The following is a 21,167-nucleotide window of genomic DNA, read 5'->3' as shown; positions in this document are numbered from 1 at the left end:
AATTTCAATGGTATAACGATTAGATTATTTAGCGCCTGACCGTCACAATGTTCTACACCAGATGTTATATGTGCTCGCTCTCCTTCTCCGACATTGTTCACGTGTTATTTTTGCCTTTTGCGAACGCCGTCTGAGCCAAGACGCAGAGCAGCTGCTGCTCTGCGTCTTGGCTCAGACGCCATTCGTGGGGTAGGTGCACCGGTTAGGACCGGATGCCGCAAAAGGTGCCATACCTCTTTAGCCGGTCCCACGGGAGCAGACTGTGAGGTACCTCAGGGAATCTTCTGGGGTTATAATACTGCAGCAGGACCAATTGGCCTGCATTCCGGTATTACCGACCATAAAAGGTTGTATACCTCATTGTAATTTTTTATCCTTCACCATTATTTTTCACTGTGTGGTACTGGTTTACCGAGGTCCTGAAGAATTGCCATCAGGCAAGAAACATGTTGACCATACTTGAGGGTAGTAGTTAATATTGCTCGGGTAGCTCCAGGGCAGTTTACCTCCCCTCACACCCCTTTTAATCAAGGGAGTCAACCCCGAGAATAAATTAGGTTGTGGACTGACTCACCTTTTTTAAACTTCACTTTCACGACACGACCACACTCCCCCTGCCCTCTCACACGCATGCACCATATGGCCGGAACAAAAGATCTCTGATAAAGAGCCCCGGTTTCGGGAGCCCGTCAGACATTGCAGCGCCAGTCTGACGAGGAGCAGAACCCATATGATGAAGCATGACACCTAGCTTGCTGGGTGTGTGAGGGTTTTAGTTTCAACTAGGGGATTCCCCCTCTCACTTGCACACACTCTCCTCTGTTCCGTCACTCTTCCCGGGGAACTTTGTACCCTCTTTTTGCTACTAGTTTCTGGACCAGTACACTGGACCCCGTAAAATATTGTCCTACTCCAGTCCCTCCTTTGCTAAAACAATAGGACTACAACCATAAGGTTTGCTGTAATATACATGTTTGAATGTCTATCTGATAGTTGGTTACGGTTAAGTAGTGGAAGCTGCACTTCACAAATAATTTCAACATCTTTAAAGTTAAGTAACACTTCTGATGGAGAAATATGATGTTCCATGCAGGTATCGTGTGAATGGTGCAATTTATATTATTTGCATACAGCCGAGGGCTTACTGGAAGCACAAATTGAGATGTTGAAATATTTGCCTCCATAAGGCACGTGCAAACAGAAGCACTGGCAGGTCTCCAGGTGACCTCATTTGATTAAGAGCTGCGAGGAATCCATAATACCATCCTACCGCCAGCTAATCATTCCACAAACGAGCTTTCAAAAAAGAAGCAGAAATAATTCCTGACAAGCGGGAGGTGGCAAGATCCCAGAAAAATGAAAACTGTGAAAATAAACAGGGGGCGGAAGGGGGCCACAGAGAGATTAAGTGAACTGGGAGGAGAGCCGTGCGCTGAAGGTGAACACGAACTACAGACATGATGTGAGAAGTTGGCCTGGTATATGATGTCCACTATTCTAGTGGGCACCTTGCACTATCCTAGTGGAAGCTGTGGAGAGCAGCCTTCAGGCTAAGACTTAGAGGCAAGTTAAGCAAGTTGTTTTACCAAATATAATCTCTTGAATGATCAAATGAAAGCACACCACACAAGTTATATATAGAATATATATGTATTTAATCTAAACACAACCCCTCTGGACTCTTTATGAGGTCAGACGTAAAAGTACAATACAAGGAACTTAATTAGCATACGATAAGTTGAACAGTATAAGTTATGCCCTAGGGAGCCTCATAAACCAAATACTAAAATAGTGGTATAAGAACCATGTGAGAGTTATAAATCAGGCCTAGGGCCTGTAGAACCGCTGGGGCTACTTGGAACCATCAAAGGTTGGGATGCAGGAGGCCTACAGGGGACGTGTGCACAGCCGCGGATCCCCATTGACTTTCCATGGAGAATGAACAAGTTATAGTTTTAAAGATTAAGAGCACCTAGAGGTGATCTACGATGGAACCCTTTTAGCCAGACACTTTGAGAGTCAATACCCACGGGAGCACAGGAGTACTCTAGTTACCTCACCCACGGAAGCCGGGTGCATAGGTGTCTTTTGATGTCTGGTTTCGTCGTCGACTCCAATGGAGAGCTGCGAAGAAATGCTGCAGGCGACCAGAGGAAAAGTGTACGGGTGGATCCAAGGGTGGATCGGAGATAGGAAGAACCTGAAAGCAGAAGGGACAGAGTCTGGGTCACTAGCCAGTGACCAGGATGGCGAGTAGAAGATGCCAGCCAATGTCAGGAGATATCAGGTGAAAGAGGTGAAGCTTGACTCTTTCAGCCACGAGGACCAGGAGGCGTCGACGACGACCAGGAGCTGGATTAGAGTTGTCCCATGAAGGATGTCGAGTGCTGCAGCGTCAGAATCTGGATTGGATCCAACAAACTTTGGCAACAGCAACCCACGCAAGATGTCGAGATTGGCTTCGGTTCAGACCAGCAAGGTCTGAGGGACTCCTCCTTTGGAGAGGAGTGAGAGCACATCTGGAGCAACCAGGAAAGCTCAAGAAATCAAAGATGGCCCTTTGTGGGGGCTCACTAGCCAACGGACTAGGAACCGCAAAGGGGCCCGAGTGGCAATGCACAAAGCAGGCCCACAGGACACTTGTGGAGAGTAGGCCTCTGAGCTTCGGTGAAAAAGGTGCTTGGGGCAGGGGTTTCAAATACCCCAATACACAACTTCGGGAAGTAGGTGCAGTTGCAAAGATGCAGGATGTCCAGGAATTACAGTCCCACGTCTCTCGTGTCCGCTACAGGTCTCAGCTTTAATGGAGCGTAGGAGAGCGTCAGATGTCTGGAAGTCCATGTCCTGTGTCACAGATTCTTCGGGATCCAGCGGGAGCCTCGAAAATGCAGACCGGCAAAGATGCTTTTGTTGCCTGTTTGAACAGGGTGGTCACTCCTTGACCACAAGGGAGATTTCCTCCGTCTTCTAGTCGATGTGGAATGTCGAAGGTCCAAGATATATTCGTCCAGGGTAATCTAAAGTCTCAGGGACTGGGATCCTATTCTTATAGCAAGTTTAGGGTTTGGACTAACTCTAGGGTTCCACCTATGGGAGGTCCTGGGGAGGGGGTGGTTACACCCCTTCCCCATTGCAAAGTTTCGCACCAGAGCTGGGGCAGAGTGCCCCAGCAACCGGTTTGAACTGGGTAATGCATGGAGCACCTTGTGTGCCCCAGGCAGTAACTGAAAAGCATTCACTGAATGAGACCCACCCTGCCCCAATACACTAAAGCCTCCCTGGACAGGAAACCTATTGTCCAGGCCTCCCCTGCCGGAGTTTCATCCAGCAGCAGGAGGGCAGACTCGTGTCTGTGGCAGCAGCATCCATTTTGTGATGCTTAGGCTCTGTTGAACTTTAAGCGGGTTTACCAGTAACTACATGTCTTCTCCCTCTAGAAGGGTGGAATGGTAACCCCGCCGCCAGGACTGGCGGGGGTAGTATTCCAAAGTGTTTGACAACTTACACAACATGTTTTGATAAAGCCAAACCAAAGTTAGCATTAACCGCGAGGATTATAATGCACTTAGAGTATATGGTAAGGCTAGATCATAGAACAGCTATAAGGACATGGTTCCGAAAGTTGCAGACAGGCTCAGCTCATGCTAGAGCACCATCTCAAATATAACCAAGCACTCTGACTTCGGGACTGTCAAGGCCCGCCATAGGAGTGTTATCTCTCGCTCTCGCTCTCTCTCTCGATATATCTCTCCCTCTCGACATCTCTCCCTCTCGACATCTCTCCCTCTCGACATCTCTCCCTCTCGACATCTCTCCCTCTCGACATCTCTCCCTCTCGACATCTCTCCCTCTCGACATCTCTCCCTCTCGACATCTCTCTCTCTCTCTCTCGACATCTCTCTCTCTCTCTCTCTCTCTCTCGATATCTCTCTCTCTCGATATCTCTCTCTCTCGATATCTCTCTCTCTCGATATCTCTCTCTCTCGATATCTCTCTCTCTCGATATCTCTCTCTCTCGATATCTCTCTCTCTCGATATCTCTCTCTCTCGATATCTCTCTCTCTCGATATCTCTCTCTCTCGATATCTCTCTCTCTCTCGATATCTCTCTCTCTCTCGATATCTCTCTCTCTCTCGATATCTCTCTCTCTCTCGATATCTCTCTCTCTCGATATCTCTCTCTCTCTCGATATCTCTCTCTCTCTCGATATCTCTCTCTCTCTCGATATCTCTCTCTCTCTCAATATCTCTCTCTCTCTCTCGATATCTCTCTCTCTCTCGATATCTCTCTCTCTCGATATCTCTCTCTCTCTCTCTCGATATCTCTCTCTCTCTCTCTCGATATCTCTCTCTCTCTCTCTCGATATCTCTCTCTCTCTCTCTCGATATCTCTCTCTCTCTCTCTCGATATCTCTCTCTCTCTCTCTCGATATCTCTCTCTCTCTCTCTCGATATCTCTCTCTCTCTCTCTCGATATCTCTCTCTCTCTCTCGATATCTCTCTCTCTCTCTCGATATCTCTCCCTCTCGACATCTCTCTCTCTCCCTCTCGACATCTCTCTCTCTCCCTCTCGACATCTCTCTCTCTCCCTCTCGACATCTCTCTCTCTCTCTCTCGATATCTCTCTCTCTCGATATCTCTCTCTCTCGATATCTCTCTCTCGATATCTCTCTCTCGATATCTCTCTCTCTCGATATCTCTCTCTCTCGATATCTCTCTCTCTCGATATCTCTCTCTCTCGATATCTCTCTCTCTCGATATCTCTCTCTCTCGATATCTCTCTCTCTCGATATCTCTCTCTCTCGATATCTCTCTCTCTCGATATCTCTCTCTCTCGATATCTCTCTCGATATCTCTCTCTCTCTCTCTCGATATCTCTCTCTCTCTCTCTCGATATCTCTCTCTCTCTCGATATCTCTCTCCCTCTCGACATCTCTCTCTCTCCCTCTCGACATCTCTCTCTCTCCCTCTCGACATCTCTCTCTCTCCCTCTCGACATCTCTCTCTCTCCCTCTCTCTCTCTCGATATCTCTCTCTCTCTCGATATCTCTCTCTCTCTCTCTCTCTCTCTCTCGATATCTCTCTCTCGATATCTCTCTCTCGATATCTCTCTCTCGATCTCTCTCTCTCGATATCTCTCTCTCTCGATATCTCTCTCTCTCGATATCTCTCTCTCTCGATATCTCTCTCTCTCGATATCTCTCTCTCTCGATATCTCTCTCTCTCGATATCTCTCTCTCTCGATATCTCTCTCTCTCTCGATATCTCTCTCTCTCTCGATATCTCTCTCGATATCTCTCTCTCTCTCTCTCGATATCTCTCTCTCTCTCTCTCGATATCTCTCTCTCTCTCGATATCTCTCTCCCTCTCGACATCTCTCTCTCTCCCTCTCGACATCTCTCTCTCTCCCTCTCGACATCTCTCTCTCTCCCTCTCTCTCTCTCTCTCTCGATATCTCTCTCTCTCTCGATATCTCTCTCTCTCTCTCTCTCTCTCTCGATATCTCTCTCTCGATATCTCTCTCTCGATATCTCTCTCTCGATCTCTCTCTCTCGATATCTCTCTCTCTCGATATCTCTCTCTCGATATCTCTCTCTCTCGATATCTCTCTCTCTCGATATCTCTCTCTCTCGATATCTCTCTCTCTCGATATCTCTCTCTCTCGATATCTCTCTCTCTCTCGATATCTCTCTCTCTCGATATCTCTCTCTCTCGATATCTCTCTCTCTCTCGATATCTCTCTCTCTCTCGATATCTCTCTCTCTCGATATCTCTCTCTCTCGATATCTCTCTCTCTCTCTCGATATCTCTCTCTCTCTCTCGATATCTCTCTCTCTCTCTCTCTCTCTCGATATCTCTCTCTCTCTCGATATCTCTCTCTCTCTCTCTCTCGATATCTCTCTCTCGATATCTCTCTCTCGATATCTCTCTCTCGATATCTCTCTCTCGATATCTCTCTCTCTCTCTCTCGATATCTCTCTCTCTCTCTCGATATCTCTCTCTCTCTCTCGATATCTCTCTCTCTCTCGATATCTCTCTCTCTCTCTCTCTCTCTCTCGATATCTCTCGATATCTCTCTCTCTCTCTCTCTCTCGATATCTCTCTCTCGATATCTCTCTCTCGATATCTCTCTCTCTCTCTCGATATCTCTCTCTCTCTCTCGATATCTCTCTCTCTCTCTCGATATCTCTCTCTCTCTCTCTCTCTCTCTCTCTCTCTCAATATCTCTCTCTCTCTCTCGATATCTCTCTCTCTCGATATCTCTCTCTCTCTCGATATCTCTCTCTCTCTCGATATCTCTCTCTCTCTCGATATCTCTCTCTCTCTCGATATCTCTCTCTCTCTCGATATCTCTCTCTCTCTCGATATCTCTCTCTCTCTCGATATCTCTCTCTCTCTCGATATCTCTCTCTCTCTCGATATCTCTCTCTCTCTCGATATCTCTCTCTCTCTCTCGATATCTCTCTCTCTCGATATCTCTCTCTCGATATCTCTCTCTCTCTCGATATCTCTCTCTCTCTCGATATCTCTCTCTCTCTCGATATCTCTCTCTCTCGATATCTCTCTCTCTCTCGATATCTCTCTCTCTCTCGATATCTCTCTCTCTCTCGATATCTCTCTCAATATCTCTCTCTCTCAATATCTCTCTCTCTCTCAATATCTCTCTCTCTCAATATCTCTCTCTCTCAATATCTCTCTCTCTCAATATCTCTCTCTCTCAATATCTCTCTCTCTCAATATCTCTCTCTCTCAATATCTCTCTCTCTCTCAATATCTCTCTCTGAGTGTTCAAAGCCCAAAGAGTGAATACAGCATGTCTCAAAGACTGCGCATGTGAGCTGTCTAGGCTCTCCTAAACATTAAGGACTGGAGGCTTGCAAGTTATACAATCTAATCCAGTAAAGTAAATTTGTAATCACAAACCCGAGAAGGCAGACATTTGAGGTCATTTTGAAAGATTGCCATTTCAAAAAACGGAAACTGAAAAGGGATCAATGTGATTGGTGTTTTAGTATAGTATATTTATTCACAGAGGTTGTTTGTCACCAGAAATGCAGTAATTACTGCAGATAGGTATTGAACTTAAATATTTATCTGGCAAGCAATACAAAGCAAAAGAGGAGAATCTCTGACCATAGAGATTAACACAGACGCCTAGCAGGGTAGTTCAACCAAAGCACAGAGACAGCCCTTTCTCGCCGCCACCTGTGTCCTCCTTGACAAGGCCATACGGCAGCCCTCATCCTCCTGGACCTATCAGCAGCCTTCAAAACCATCTCCCACCGCACACTAGCCACCAGGCTCCACTACGCCGGCATCCAAGGATAGGCCCGAGGCTGGAAACAATCTTTCCTCTCAGGCAGAACACAGAGAATAAAACTCCTGCCCTTTCTTGCAGAACAGACTGAGATCAGATGAGGAGTGCCACAGGGATCCTCCCTCAGCCCCACACTCTTCAACATCTACATGACCCCACTCTCTGCCATAGTCCGAAACCATGGGCTCAACATAGTCTCCTCGCCGATGACACCCAGCTCCTCTCCTTCACCAAGGAACCAGACATCACCAGGCACAACTTCCAAGAAGGGATGAAAGCCATTGCGACCAGAATGAGGAACAGTTGCCCAAAGATCAATTTGGAGAAAACAGAAGTCCTCATCCTAGTCTCTACACCCTTTGCATGGGACGACACCTGGTGGCCCCCCGCCCTCGAAAACCCACCCACACTCAACAAATAATGCACACAACCTCGGCATCATACTTGACTCGTCACTCACCATGAATCTCCAGATCAACGCTGTATCCCCTGCATGCTTCAACACCCTCTGCATGCTTCGCACGATGTTCAAGTGGATCCCCCCCGACCCCAGTAAAGCCATCGCGTGAGAGACCAGCAGACTGGACTACGACAAAGCTCTCTAAGCAGGAATCCACGAAAAACTTTTATGCAAACTCCAGACCGCCCAGAACGCCCCAGCGAGACTTATCCTTGAAATCCCACGGCACTACCACATCACTCAACACCTCAGCGACTTCCACTGTCTCCCCATCGGAAGAAGAATAACTTTCAAGCTGCTCACTCATGCCTACAAGGCCCTCCACAACACCGGACCCCAATACCTCAATGACCGAATCTCCTTCCATACCCCCAATAGAAACCTCCGCTCCGCCAAACTCTCCCCAGCCAGCGTCCCACTTTTTTACCGGACCAGAGCAGGCGTAAGATTCTTCTACCTCGCAGCCAAGACCTGGGACAAACTCTCCCTCCACCTCCGATGGAGATCGATACTTCACCATTTCAGGAAAGACCTCAAGAGCTGGCTCTTTGAATTACCCCGTCGGAGCCGCTAACACCCATCCCCAGCACCTTGAGATCCTCACGTGTGACTAGCGCGCTCTACAAAACTCTGATTTATTGATTTGTGATCAACACGTGCAGCACATCACCTCTGATCAGTGAGCATTTAGCACCTTCAGAGAAGCCTGGCTATGCCTTTTCAATTGACACTGCTACATGTTAATGGATTTATTACATTATGTACATTAAGTTTGGCTACTGTGCTCATGCCTGCATTATCTTTCAAGGTGATGGAATGTATAGATGTAAGAGAAGGGCCTTATGACAAAGCGGGGTTCTGAGGCAGTTGGGCGGACTGAGGAAGAGGCTGTTGGTGTATGGCAACATCAGACAGAGGTTTCTACATCTGTGAATACATTTGAAGCTTGTCTACAACAGATGGCACCAGTTGTTTATGGAAGGAGTTTACCTCAGGATTCCAAAAGTGAGAAACAGAAGGACAGACCGAGATAGCGGTTTGTGGTGTCCCTAGAATAAAGAGTGCAGCACAAGCAATGCTACAGCCTTATGTAATCAAGAAACAATTGATAAGGTTTTCATGTTTGGTACCTGGTGTGTGCTGAAATTATAAACTAAAGGACTGTCAAAGCGGTCAGAATGTGGCATACCCTACAAGTGACACTATGGCACAGTTTTACTGTTTCCACACTAACATCTTCATTAGGGAGTGCACAGAAATGAAAACTCTACTAGAGGGGCTGCCGCCAATAGGCTAAATAGTGTTACTTCCTGTAACTAGCACACTGCTGCTTCATCAGCAAAGCTAATACGTTTGGCTATCTTCTAAGTGAAAGTGTCTTTATTGACTGGTACGATTGTGTACAACTGTGTGGATGAGTGGTTGAATCAGAATGGGTTAACACGTAGAAGGATAAGTGAGAGCATGGAACAATGAATAAGTGACAGGCTGAATCTATTATTAAGGAGTGAGGCCTTACATGGATGGCTAAAGTGGGAGTTAATTCAAGAATAAGTCCATGGGTGATGGAAGGGTGCATGTGTGAAATAATGACACATAGTAAATGAATGTTCAGTGATTAGTTGCCTAAAGTGACCAGTCAATTAGGAGGTACTTTGTTCTAAGCCAGACATACTGGTTTTGCAAGTGCTTGTTTAATTTTGAAATTCAACTGCAATGGTTACCTGGTTTAGTGGATGCAGGTTTCATTGCTCCCAATGTATGTCAGCATTTTATTTCTACTGATTGAGATAGCAAAATATTTACAAAAGGTTATTAAGTGGTAGTAATAATCAAAGTCATGAACTAAAAGATAAAACATGGCTCCATGGCTTCAGAACTGTGGTGCTTTCAATTAAGAGCTGCTAAAGTCAGTCATCAAGATTGATCACAACAAAATGGTACCAATGTAGGGTGCTCAAATAATGTAACAAACAACTAGGATTAATTTCAAAATAATCTGCAAACCAAAGGCACATGACCATCCTAACTGGCTCTATCGAGTCTCGGTGACCCTCCTTTCAAAAGTATACATCTTGGTCTGTATTCAACCATAAAGGGTACGTATACATGTAAATATGACTAAATGTAACAGGAGGACTCACTGATTTAGTGTGCTCGGGACGTGGGGCGATGATAGGAGGGGGTTCTTCATTATCTTCCTCTTCGGTTGCAGCTGGCGAGGGTTCGGAGCTTTTTGCATTTGGCTATTAAATGGGATAACAATAAAAAGTAAGAAAAAAAAGAAAACCATAGTTTGGTTCACATCAAATATTAGTATAAATTTACTTAAAACATGGTGCCAAATAATCAGAAAATGATATCTGGCCAAAACGGAGTTACAACTATTAACAAATTGTTAACCACCTGTATCACTATTCGTGCCTGTGCAGTCTGCAATGAACTGTTGGGTTTTGAGTACTGCAACTTGTTGCTCTAATAGTCTTGTCTCAGGAATCAAGGTTGCACTGAAGGACTCATGACCAATTCCCCCCCCCACCTAGAAAGATTAAATCACTCCTCCTATGATTATCAATTCCTCTCCCCCCCCCCCCCCCACCATTGGAAATAAGGTATCTATCTGTATGTCCATGTATTTATGTATTTTGTTAAGACTGAGAGGGCTAGGAATACATTGATCAACCACAACACATTCACATGCTGTTGTGATACCACTCTGATTCACTTGCCCTGGACTGCTAGGCTGGCAATTGACCGCCACTAAGATGTGAGAGAGGAGTCATCATCAAGTAATATTTATTCGGCAGCGTGCCATAAAGGATATTTCCTATAGGCACTAACTGCTGCAAGGTGTACCTTAAGAGATGACAAATGCAAACAAGATCTTACCAGATCAAGTAAATAAGAATTTACCACATGGTCCTGACACATAGAAGAATCGTTATTGTATGGAATGCACCAAATACTGAACCGTTTCCACTTGAAAGCATAAGAAGATTTAGTGGAATGACGTTTGGACTCTCGCAGAATGTCTATACTGTCCTACAATATATTCAGATATTCACACTGCAGGAATTCAGCTGCTAAATTAAAGGGTGGGAAGCAGGACCTGGCCCATGATCTTGTATAGGAGATCCTTTCTGCACAGCAGCCTCGGTGTGGTCATTCGGATAGTGTAGTAGTCCCAAAAAAACCATTATAGGGGCCATTCAGGCACTATCAATCATTCTGGTCTTGGAATGATAGAACTTGAGCAGAATATTGGGTATCAGTGGAAAAAGGAGGAAAGGAGTACAGAAATTTCATTGACCAGTCAATCTATCTAAATGCATTCCCTTTTAACAGTAGTTGTCGAATCTTGAGGTGTAATCTGGCCATGTTTTGTTTCTTGCATCTCCGATCAAATCTATTTGGGGATAACCTCAATCTTGAAAGATGCTTTGCAGGACATTTTCATTGAGAACCCAGTTGTTATTGTGTTGAAATGTGCGACAGAGTCTGCTTCTGTATGCTGAATGCCTGGCAGGTGAATGACAGCGGTGTTGAATTAACTTCCTATAAGTCTTTGCAGGATGGCTTGTGATTATAGCGAGAGGTCTAAAATGTGCCCATCCCTACTTGTTCAGGTACTAAAGTGTCCTTGTAGTGTCAGAGCTGAAGAAGAAGGGAGTTCGATGTGAACACGGTAAAAATGTCAGAGCCTTTTGGGCTGCTCTTAGCTCCAGTAGGCTGATGTGATAACTTATCTTCTCTGACCAAGTGCCTTAAGCCTTTCAGTGAGACCCATGTAAGCTCCTCATCTCCAGAGAGATGAATCTGTAACTATTAGTTGAACAGGAAAGTCCAGATCGAATGGGATTCCTTTCATTACATTTTTTTGACTGGGTCTACATTGTAAATGATTGAATTGGTGACCATATTAGCATTGACAAGTCTTGCCCAGCTGTCTTTCCATTGATCCTTTAGGCATTGTTGTGAAGACCTCTTATGAACCCTGGTATAAGAAACCAGAACAATACAAGACAATATTAATCCTAGTAGAGATATCTATTGTGCCAAGAGAGGAGTTTGTAATAGAATGGGGAACTTCAGACAGATAGGCGATAGCCTCTTCTCCAAAGGATGCACTTTTGCAATCCAAATACGCAAAATTGCACGGCAGTGACTAATGGCTAGGAGGTAAGGAGGAAGTCATGGTTTAACAGGGGCTTCCCTGCAGCTGGTTGCTGCCTCCCCCCTCCCAACCTCTGGGGGGCTAACAAGGTGTGTAAAGATGTCTCCAATGTTGCTGTGGCCATTGAGGGACTTGAACCCCCGCTCCTCACGCCGCACAGCAACGCCCCCTCGCCCATTCGTCGCCCTGCCTCCCAGCAGCTCCTCCCTCCCACCTCCCCTTATATGGGGGCCGCTGCGCAGCAGTGAGAACGACCCTTGACCCTGCTTGCAGGTCAGGCTGCTCCCCACGCCGCACAGCACCACCTGTGTCCCCGTGCCTCTCCCCTTGCTGCTGCTGACGCAAGTTTGCCACTCCCTGTGACTGTCTTGCTCTTTTGTGCCTGGTGTATTTTGTTTAATTGTTGCCTCCTTATTGCCTTGTGTTATACTGCTGCCCCCTCTTTTCTCTGTACCCCGTTCCTGCCGCTGCCCCCCTTACGGCCCTGCCCCCTCGCCCAAGGCAAGCCCGTTCGTGCCTGGACCACACCCAGCACCAGAACTCCTGGCCCCCACATACGCCACGACGCCCGACTCCGCTACGAGGCCAGCACGCTACACGCACTCCAGCCCGGACGAGAACACACCTGCTACAGGGCCACCCCGAAGCGCACCAAAGGACCCTTCACCTGCCGGACCTGCAGCTTCACCAGCATCCACCCTGCCAAGCCACCGCCCAGGAATGAACAAAACCACCTCAGATGCATCCTACCGCAAACACGCCATTGTACTCTGGGACCTACTCGAGACTACCTCCCCAGACGTCGCCTTCCTGACGGAGACCTGGCTGAACCCCACCTCAGCACCGGACATCACCATAGCCATCCTGGAAGGCTACAAGATCACCCGCAGGGACCGCACCAACGGAGCAGGAGGAGGAATCACCATCGTCCACAGGAACACCCTCAGAGTCTCGACCAACACCGACAAAACACCCTCAGCACCGCCGAACACCTGCACTTCCAGATCCACACTGATCCCAACACCACCCTCAGAGGAACCCTCATCTACAGACCCCCTGGACCCCGACCACAGTTCAGCGACTCCATCGCCGACTTAGTCAGCACACACGCCCTCGCCTCCACGGACTAAATCCTCCTCGGGGACCTGAAATTCCACCTCGAGAACACCACCAACTCCACCACCCTGATGGACAACCTCGCCAACCTCGTACTCCAACTTCTTGTCACAACACCCACTCCACCGGCCACAAGCTCGACCCCGTTTTCTCCGCACGACCCCACGTCTCCTTCAGCCACACCACCGAACTCCACTGGACCGACCATCGCTGCATCCACTTCACCTTCAGGAAGCCCACCACGCACAACCGCTCCCAACAGATGCTTCGCTGCCGATGGAGAAAAGTCACCAATAACCAGCTAACCACCACCCTCGCCTAGGGCCCACCTACTGACCCCATCGAGCACGAAACCGCCGCCCGCAACCTCAGACAATGGATCCACAACTGCGCCAACACCCTCGCCCCGCTCAAGAAACCCTCCTACAGTAGCACCATCAAGAAAGCCAGCTGGTTCACCGAAGACCTCCAGGCCTCCAAACTGACAGGCCGAAAACTGGAGAAGAACTGGCTCCGCGAATGAACACCGGACAGCTACGCAGCCCACAAGAATGCCACCCGCAGACACCATCAACTCATCAGAACCGCCAAAAGGCCTCATTCAAAGACCGCCTAGACAACAACGCACACAACAGCAAAGAGCTCTTCGACATCGTGAAGGAACTCTCCAATCCCAGCTCCAACACCAACGACATCCCAGCCTCACAAGACCTGTGCGACTCACTGGCCACCTTCTTCCACCGCAAGATCGCCGACATCCACAGCAGCTTCAATGCCACGACCACCCCGACAACCATCGAGACTCCCAATCCCATAACCACTTCCCGCACCAACCGCCTGCTCTCCTGGACCAATGACAACGAAACCTGCAGGCCCATGAACACCATCCACTCCGGATCACCGTCAGACCCTGGCCCACACCACATCTTCAACAAAGCCAGCACACCCATCGCACTCCATCTCCGGAAAATAATCAACATCTCCTTCAAAACAGCAACCTTCCCGGAAAGCTGGAAGCACGCCAAGATCAACGCCTTATTCAAGAAACCCAAGCCGGACCCCAAGGACCTTAAGAACTTCCGACCAATCTCCCTGCTCCCCTTCCTGGCGAAGGTCATCGAGAAGACCACCAACAAACAACTGACCCGCTACTTGGAGGAGAACAGCATCCTGGACCCGTCCCAGTCCAGGTTTCGCAGCAACCACAGCACAGAAACCGCCCTCATCGCCGCCACCGACATCAGGACCCTGCTGGATAACGGAGAAACAGTGGTCTTCATCCTCCTGGACCTGTCAGCTGCCTTCGACACGGTCTGCCACCACACACTACAAACACGCCTCCACGATGCCAGGATCCAAGAGAAGGCCCTGGACTGGACCACCTCCTTCCTCTCCGGCAGAACACAGGCCACAGAGATCATCTGCCGCGTACCAGGGCTCATCCCTCAGCTGTTCAACATCTACATGGCACCTCTCGCCCACGTCGCCCGACAGCACGACCTCAACATTATCTCCTACGCCAATAACACCCAGCTGTTCCTCTCGCTCACCAAAGACCACCACACCGCCAAAACCAACCTACCGGAAGGAATGAAGGCTGTCGCCGAATGGATGAGGAACAGCCGGTTGAAGCTGAACTCGGACAAGATGGATGTCCTCATCCTCGGATCAATCCCTTCGGCCTGGGATGACTCATGGTGGCCGACCGCACTGGGAACAGCTCCACCCATCGACCACGCATGCAACCTAGGGGTCATCCTCTCCATGACTAAGCAGGTCAACGCCGCTTCCTCCTCCCGCTGCTTCAACACCCTCCGCATGTTCCACAGGATCTACAAGTAGATCCCCACCGCGACGAGAAGAACCGTCACCCAGGCCCTCGTCTGCAGCAGGTTGGACTACGGAAACGCACTCTACGCAGGAGCCTCGGCCAAACTCTTGAGACGGCTGCATCGCAAACAGAACGCCTCGAAACGTCGGATCCTCCACATTACACCCCGCCTAAGAGACCTGCACTGGCTCCCCGTCAACAAGAGAATAACCTTCAAGATACTCACCCACGTACACAAAGCACTCCACAACACCGGACCAGCCTACCTCAACAGACGACTCAGCTTCTACACCCCCACCCGCCAGCTCCACCGGCCTCGCCCTCGCCACAGCCCCCCGCATCCAAAGAGCGACCTCTGGCGGCAGATCTTTCTCCCACCTCGCTGCCAAGACCTGGAACACCCTCCCCGCCCACCTTTGGCAGACCCAAGACCTGCTGACCTTCAGAAGACTCCTCAAGACCTGGCTCTTCGAGCAGTAGCAGCACCCCCCACCCCCAGCACCTGGAGACCCTCACGGTTAAGTAGTGCGCTTTACGAATGCTATGATTGACTGATTGATTGAATGCTATATGGTCTATCTCTTTGCTTTTTTTGGCTCCGTATGTGCTTTAACACGACTCTTCTTGTTATCCGCATGTGATCCGAAGATAGTTTCTGGAGAACAGTAAATTCGAGACACATCGTTGATCTTTTGTTTTACACAAGTTAGCTTGAACAATGAACTCCTTCTGAGATTGATTCTGTAACAATCAATGAGCAGCCAGAACTGAATTGGCTGCTGCAGGGCCAATTATTTGATTCAAGACACCCATACTCTCATTAAGGATTTCTTGAAAATCCTCTGTCTTCCTTCAGTAATTTCCCAATGAATCTTTGGGGAGCGTCCCAGAGAGCCGGCTTATCTCCCCAAACGTGCAGCGGCACTGACACACTGCATTATCTTTAATTCTTTTTATTAACAATGCTCAAGAGACCTTTTAGTACAAGACAGTTCCACACATCCATACATGAAGAGACCACAGAAATCAATAGCAATATATTTATGAGGGAACAGCAAAAATAATAAACAAGCACTGGCATAGCCAATAGGTCTCGCCTTTGGGATCTTGTAGGTTTTTGGCCACAGCGATTGGCTTTGACAATGTTTTTAAGCTATGTTGAAGAGCTCTACAGCACCCCTCTACAGCATGTAAAGGAGTGCTACAGAAGTGTTACAGGAGCATTAATTTAACAATTGCAAAATGGCTTTGAGAATTGACCGCAGGGTCTTTAAAGAGATGGCGAATATCGTGCAACTGGTAGCGTTAGGAATTGCATGAGAAGATGGGAGTTCAGAAGCAGTCTGCAGACGAGAGAAGCAGGGCGTTTCAGGGGTGGGGTGGAATGGAAGAGGCAGTGATGTGCGCTACCATCAGATGCCAACCTTACATTAGGGCGTACCTGTGTGCGTCAGGCATCGCAGTCTTCCACACTCCTCACGCAGGTCTGCTTCTCGCCGTGCCTAGCTCTAGTCTTCGAGAGCCTGCTCGCCCCTCAGGTTCACGTGCCCCGGTTGCCCTCGGAGATCCTGTCTTCTTTAAGGTCCCGAGAGTCTGTTCCATGCCTCAGGTCTCCCACTGCTGCTCCATGCACCTGTGTGCTGACTGTTCCTCCTTTCCAGGGACTACTCTTTCCTTGCCCCGAGTCGCTCTTTCCAGAGTCCCCGGGCTCTGTTGCCTGCGGCTGTGTGGCGCAGAACCGCCTCCTTCTGGTAGGAGGGGCGAGGGGCAGCCTGTGCAACTAAGAAACGGATCAACAAACCGGCACAAGCTGGCGATGCTCGAGCGCACGCCTGAACACACTGCCCATAGCTGCCCTTCAGTGGACCGGTGCATGCAAAGTGATCCACAATAGGGCGGATAGAACAGCTGGGATGGAAAGGGAGAAAAGACAAAGGAAGGATCTTGTGCGGGGTGAGTGCAGACGCTCTATGACAGGAGAGATGAGGGAAGAGAGGCAGACAAGTTTGATGGCAAGAGATGCTAAGGATGTTCACATAAACAGGAAGGCATTACAAGCATGGCCGCACGGACGCGAAAAGCACGAAAGTGAAAGATAATAAAACCACCATCTGTTTCCAATTAACGTGACCATGAGACAGGCAAATGGAAACAACTGCAATAATTGGAAACAGATGGCGCCGCTGCTCTCTCCCGTAAGGTGTATGCCATACATGCACGAGCGCTCACTGGAAACAGTGCAGTACATGCATGAGTTTTCCATAAAGTACAGACCGATTCCAAGAGGTCACTCCTAAGCAGCGCTTGCGCGCTGATTAGGAACAACCTAAAAAGGTACCCATCCAGCCCGCATCTATGTATCCACCCCAAATTTTCAGTATTTTTGCCAGGGCGCCCATACTCTGTTCCATTTTTTAGCACATCCCCCGCTTTTGTACACAGTTTCTTCGGCCCGTTGGCACTAGTCTAGATCACGTTTCCAGTCCTCCAGCTGCGGAGGTGCCGGTGACCCCCCACCCCCTAGCTATGTTGCGTTTTGCAATACCCGCAGCCAGGGCCACCCAGATGCCCATATAGAGGCCAGTCAGTTTCACCTTTAATCATCAGCAGAAGCCACTTTAGCTCCATCGCGACTGTCTCTCCAGCCACCCTAGACATCAGATCTGTGACTTTCTTCCAGAAATGAACTATCAAGGGACACTCACATAGGTACCCTCTTGCTGACATCCCCTAACACACAGAACTGAGCAAATCCTGCCCCATGTTGTGCGTGCCGGGATAGTATGTACGGTGTAGAACCTTCAGCTGCACTAATCTAAATCTAGAGCGTATTGTGATCTCCCAAGGGCTCTGCAGTGCCTCCTGCCATTCCTCATCTATGCTGCCAAGGTCTTTGGCCCAGGCTTCACAAAGGGTGGTCAGTTGGTCTGGTAAATTGTTAATCGGTTTACAATAGTCGCACTTCATTATTTTGGCCGAAATTTTGAAATCTTTCTTCGTACGGAATCCATGTACTTGGTTTCTTTGTCCAGTGAAACAGAAGGAGCGACTATTTGTTCTCATTGCAGCAGATACAATCACAAAGTCCAACGAGCAACCTTTCTTAGGAAGAGAGGGTCCTGATCAGGTGGTTTATACTTCTTTAAAAGTTTAGATGGTGCAGACTTTATTTAAACAAGTGTGAAAAGTAACTGCATAGCAGGTTCAATTAATCCAGGAACCAGCAGTAGAAGCTTTGGATACAGCTTTCTGATACAGGGTCTCAAATGCCACTGAAGTTGTAGTTGGCACGGTCATATTATTCAACTTTGTTGCCCCACTAACCGGTACCACATAGAAGGTAGTAAGAAGTCTACTGGAGACTCACTTTGCGGAGGTGAATCAGAGAGCTGGAGAATGATCTCTGATAGAAGGACGGCATGAGGAAGAGGTCCAATATGGGATTCTTGTATCTGGTCAAGAACAAGACTTTATGCTGCAGCATTTAGATTGGGAACGGGAGGTTGAGCTCCCTCTAAAAGACCTTCTCTTCCATTTCCTTCGTGATCAGAGATGTAGAAGACCAAATCTGTGTATGATGAAACCTTTCCCTTGAAGAACTTACAGGAGAAAAGGAAGGAATCAGTGAAATTCTCTGCGGAGGAAGCAGAGGAGATGCCATAGACACCTCCTATCCGGCGTGCCTAGGAAAAAACATGGAGATTTCTAACCCCTTTGCAATGGTATGCATAAAAGGACTACCTGAGGAGTTCTCTCCCTTTAGGGGGATTAGATTAGCAAGTACTCAGTCAGATATTTTAGGCCCTTTGCTTTTTCTTAGCTCTCAAAATCTAAATACACTAAGAGTCGATGTTGAGGAGGATGTTGGTCTCAACGTTGAACTAGGCTTCAACAACTTATGACTGGTGGGTGTACACAATGGCGGTGGTTTCGACATCAATGGATGCTTTGACAGACCGTTCAGACTCATTCAATGTTGTATGTTGTCTTAACACGGCCTTCGGCATCACACAGTGGGTATGTTGGCAGACTTTAATGTCATGGTGCTTTACATCGATCTGGAGTAGTGTCTCTTCCTTTGGTGAGTTTCACCTAGATCTACCCCTAGGGGAGTCCTTCGAACAGGAAGAGGGAGCACTAATAGAGGGGTGACCTTTTCCTAGGCCTGGGATGAACCAGCAGCTGCTGCCGGATGTCTTACTTGTAGGCTGTGCAGCCTGATCTTTTCCCAGTCTCTCGGTCTTTCAGATTTCTCCTGAAGACATTTTAACAGTGGATATTGGTTTCTGGATGATTATCTTCACAAAGGCAAACAATACAGACTTTGTAAAGGTTTTAGACCTATTTTCTTCCCACAAACAGGGCACTTCACAAACAGTGTATGCAATCTGACAGAAAAAGGAAAATGCTACTTACCAGTATGCATCTGTTCTTGGCATGTAGAGCGGGAGATTTCTATACTGTAGCATAGATCGCCAACAGGTGTTGGGCTTGGATGCTTGCACTTTGTTATTGTAGAAGTCTTTGTAGTCACGAGATAGGCGACTCCTCCTTTGGTTAGTAGTGTGCATGGGCATCAACTCCATCTCCAGATTGTTTTAGCCATAAAGGGTGATGATGGGGGTAGATAGAAATAGAAAGATGTCCATGTGTAATGTATCTAAGTAAGATATTACTGCAACAGACACAGGTATCCGGGGAGGCGGGCGGGCATATACGAATCTACAGCTCTAGATGCCAAGAACAGATGCATGCTGGTAAGTAGCATTTTCCGTTCCGAGGCATATGAGCTGTAGATTGTATACTGTAGCATAGACTATAAAGCAGTTGTGCCTTAGCAGTGGCTACCTGTATCAGTTGCAACAGTCTGAAACAGTGTTTTTAGTACAGCTTGGCCCATACTAGCTTGTTCTGCTTGCACATCCACACAGTAATGTTTAGTCAATGTGGGGAGTCCACCTTTGTCACTCACCTGCTGTGCACTACCATTGTTGTTGCTGCCCACGGAGGAGAGGAATCGCGTGCTGAGTGCCGCCATTGCTGCACCGACCCTTGGGGGGACGCGAGACTACGTTTCCCAGCATCCCTCGCGGCTGCTGACGCCGTGCTTCCTGCCAGGAGGCACATAAAACTCGTCCACGGCTCCCGCAGCGCGGGCGTGCGCGGCGTGCCCGGGCCAAGGGCGGGCCCGTCCGCGCCCGTCGTAGCCAGGAGGAGACTGGGCTGGGCCACGTCCCTTTCTTCTCTTTTGTCTCGTTGATTGGAGAGGTCTCGCTGGGGGGTGTCAGGGATGGTCAGGCACATTGGATGCTTTTCTAATTAGGGCTGAATCAGTGCTACAGCAAGAGATACAGCTAATTGAAAAAGACTTTCTTTAGGACTTTATGCAGAACAAAAAAGATCTCTGGGGGCCATAAGAATGGCTAAATCACCTACGGTTGCTATCCAACCCACCAAGCATCATAAACAGAGCCTATTGAAAACCTTCACGGTACTATGGCAGAGGTGACGCATAGTTTGGCCCTGGAACGGGGATATGTGCCTGATACCTGTGTTCTTGAGGGCATTAGCTCCCCAAGATTGTCCACATATGGTGCTATACATGGCCCCATTGCATACTCCAGTAATCGGTTGAACTTAGAATCACCCTTGGCTCAAGCGCCACCTAACGCCCACGCCCATTCCCACTGCTCTATTGACCCTGTGGTAGTCAAAGATGATAGGTGCTACTAGGTCTAAGAGACCAGCAAGGGAAAGCACTGGCATGGTGGGTGGGTCAGGGGAACCACTGGCGAAACGAACGAGGGGCGGCCTAGCCATAAGGGATAAAAACAAGCACAAAGGTAAAAGCAAGCACCAAAAAGGAAAATCGCCCCTAATAATTGAGCCTGGTGTGTCTCCATCTGCTAACCCTAATGTGACTGACCTAGGGGTTACAGGGGATAATCAGGCTTATTGGGAACGTATGGAAACATTAATTTTAACTATCCTAGCTCCGTTTTGGACCAAGCTAGGGACCATAGAAGAAAAAGACTTCTATTATTGATCAGCCGCAAATTACTGTCTAAATCAAAGCTGACCGCAACAACTTCACCGAATATTTTGGCAGTTAAATTAATAGGTGAAAACTTATCAGGCCTCTTGGTGGTAAATTTGTATAATTCTTTTACAAGGATTGACGATTTGGAGCAACTAAGTGCATTGGCTACCTTTTTAGAGGACTATGAGTCCAATAATGACGCGTCCAACCATTTACTGGTCCTTGGTGA

The 21,167-nt window shown here is 48.1% G+C and overlaps 1 protein-coding gene across 2 annotated transcripts in view; it reads right to left on the bottom strand.

Annotated features, from left to right (window-relative positions):
• The window catches only part of PAK2 (p21 (RAC1) activated kinase 2), a 728,762-nt gene that overhangs the window by 381,476 nt on the left and 326,119 nt on the right, over positions 1 to 21,167 (bottom strand). For both annotated transcript variants that reach the window (XM_078665775.1, XM_078665774.1), the window contains exon 6: positions 9,922 to 10,023. In XM_078665775.1, the coding sequence (XP_078521901.1) occupies positions 9,922 to 10,023 (102 nt within the window). The remainder of the gene's footprint in view (positions 1 to 9,921; positions 10,024 to 21,167) is intronic.

Source organism: Lissotriton helveticus, chromosome 11 (genome assembly GCF_964261635.1).
Source record: "Lissotriton helveticus chromosome 11, aLisHel1.1, whole genome shotgun sequence".
Taxonomy (NCBI): domain Eukaryota; kingdom Metazoa; phylum Chordata; class Amphibia; order Caudata; family Salamandridae; genus Lissotriton; species Lissotriton helveticus.
Note: the sequence above shows the minus strand (reverse complement) of the source record. Positions and strands in the feature narration are given on the sequence as shown.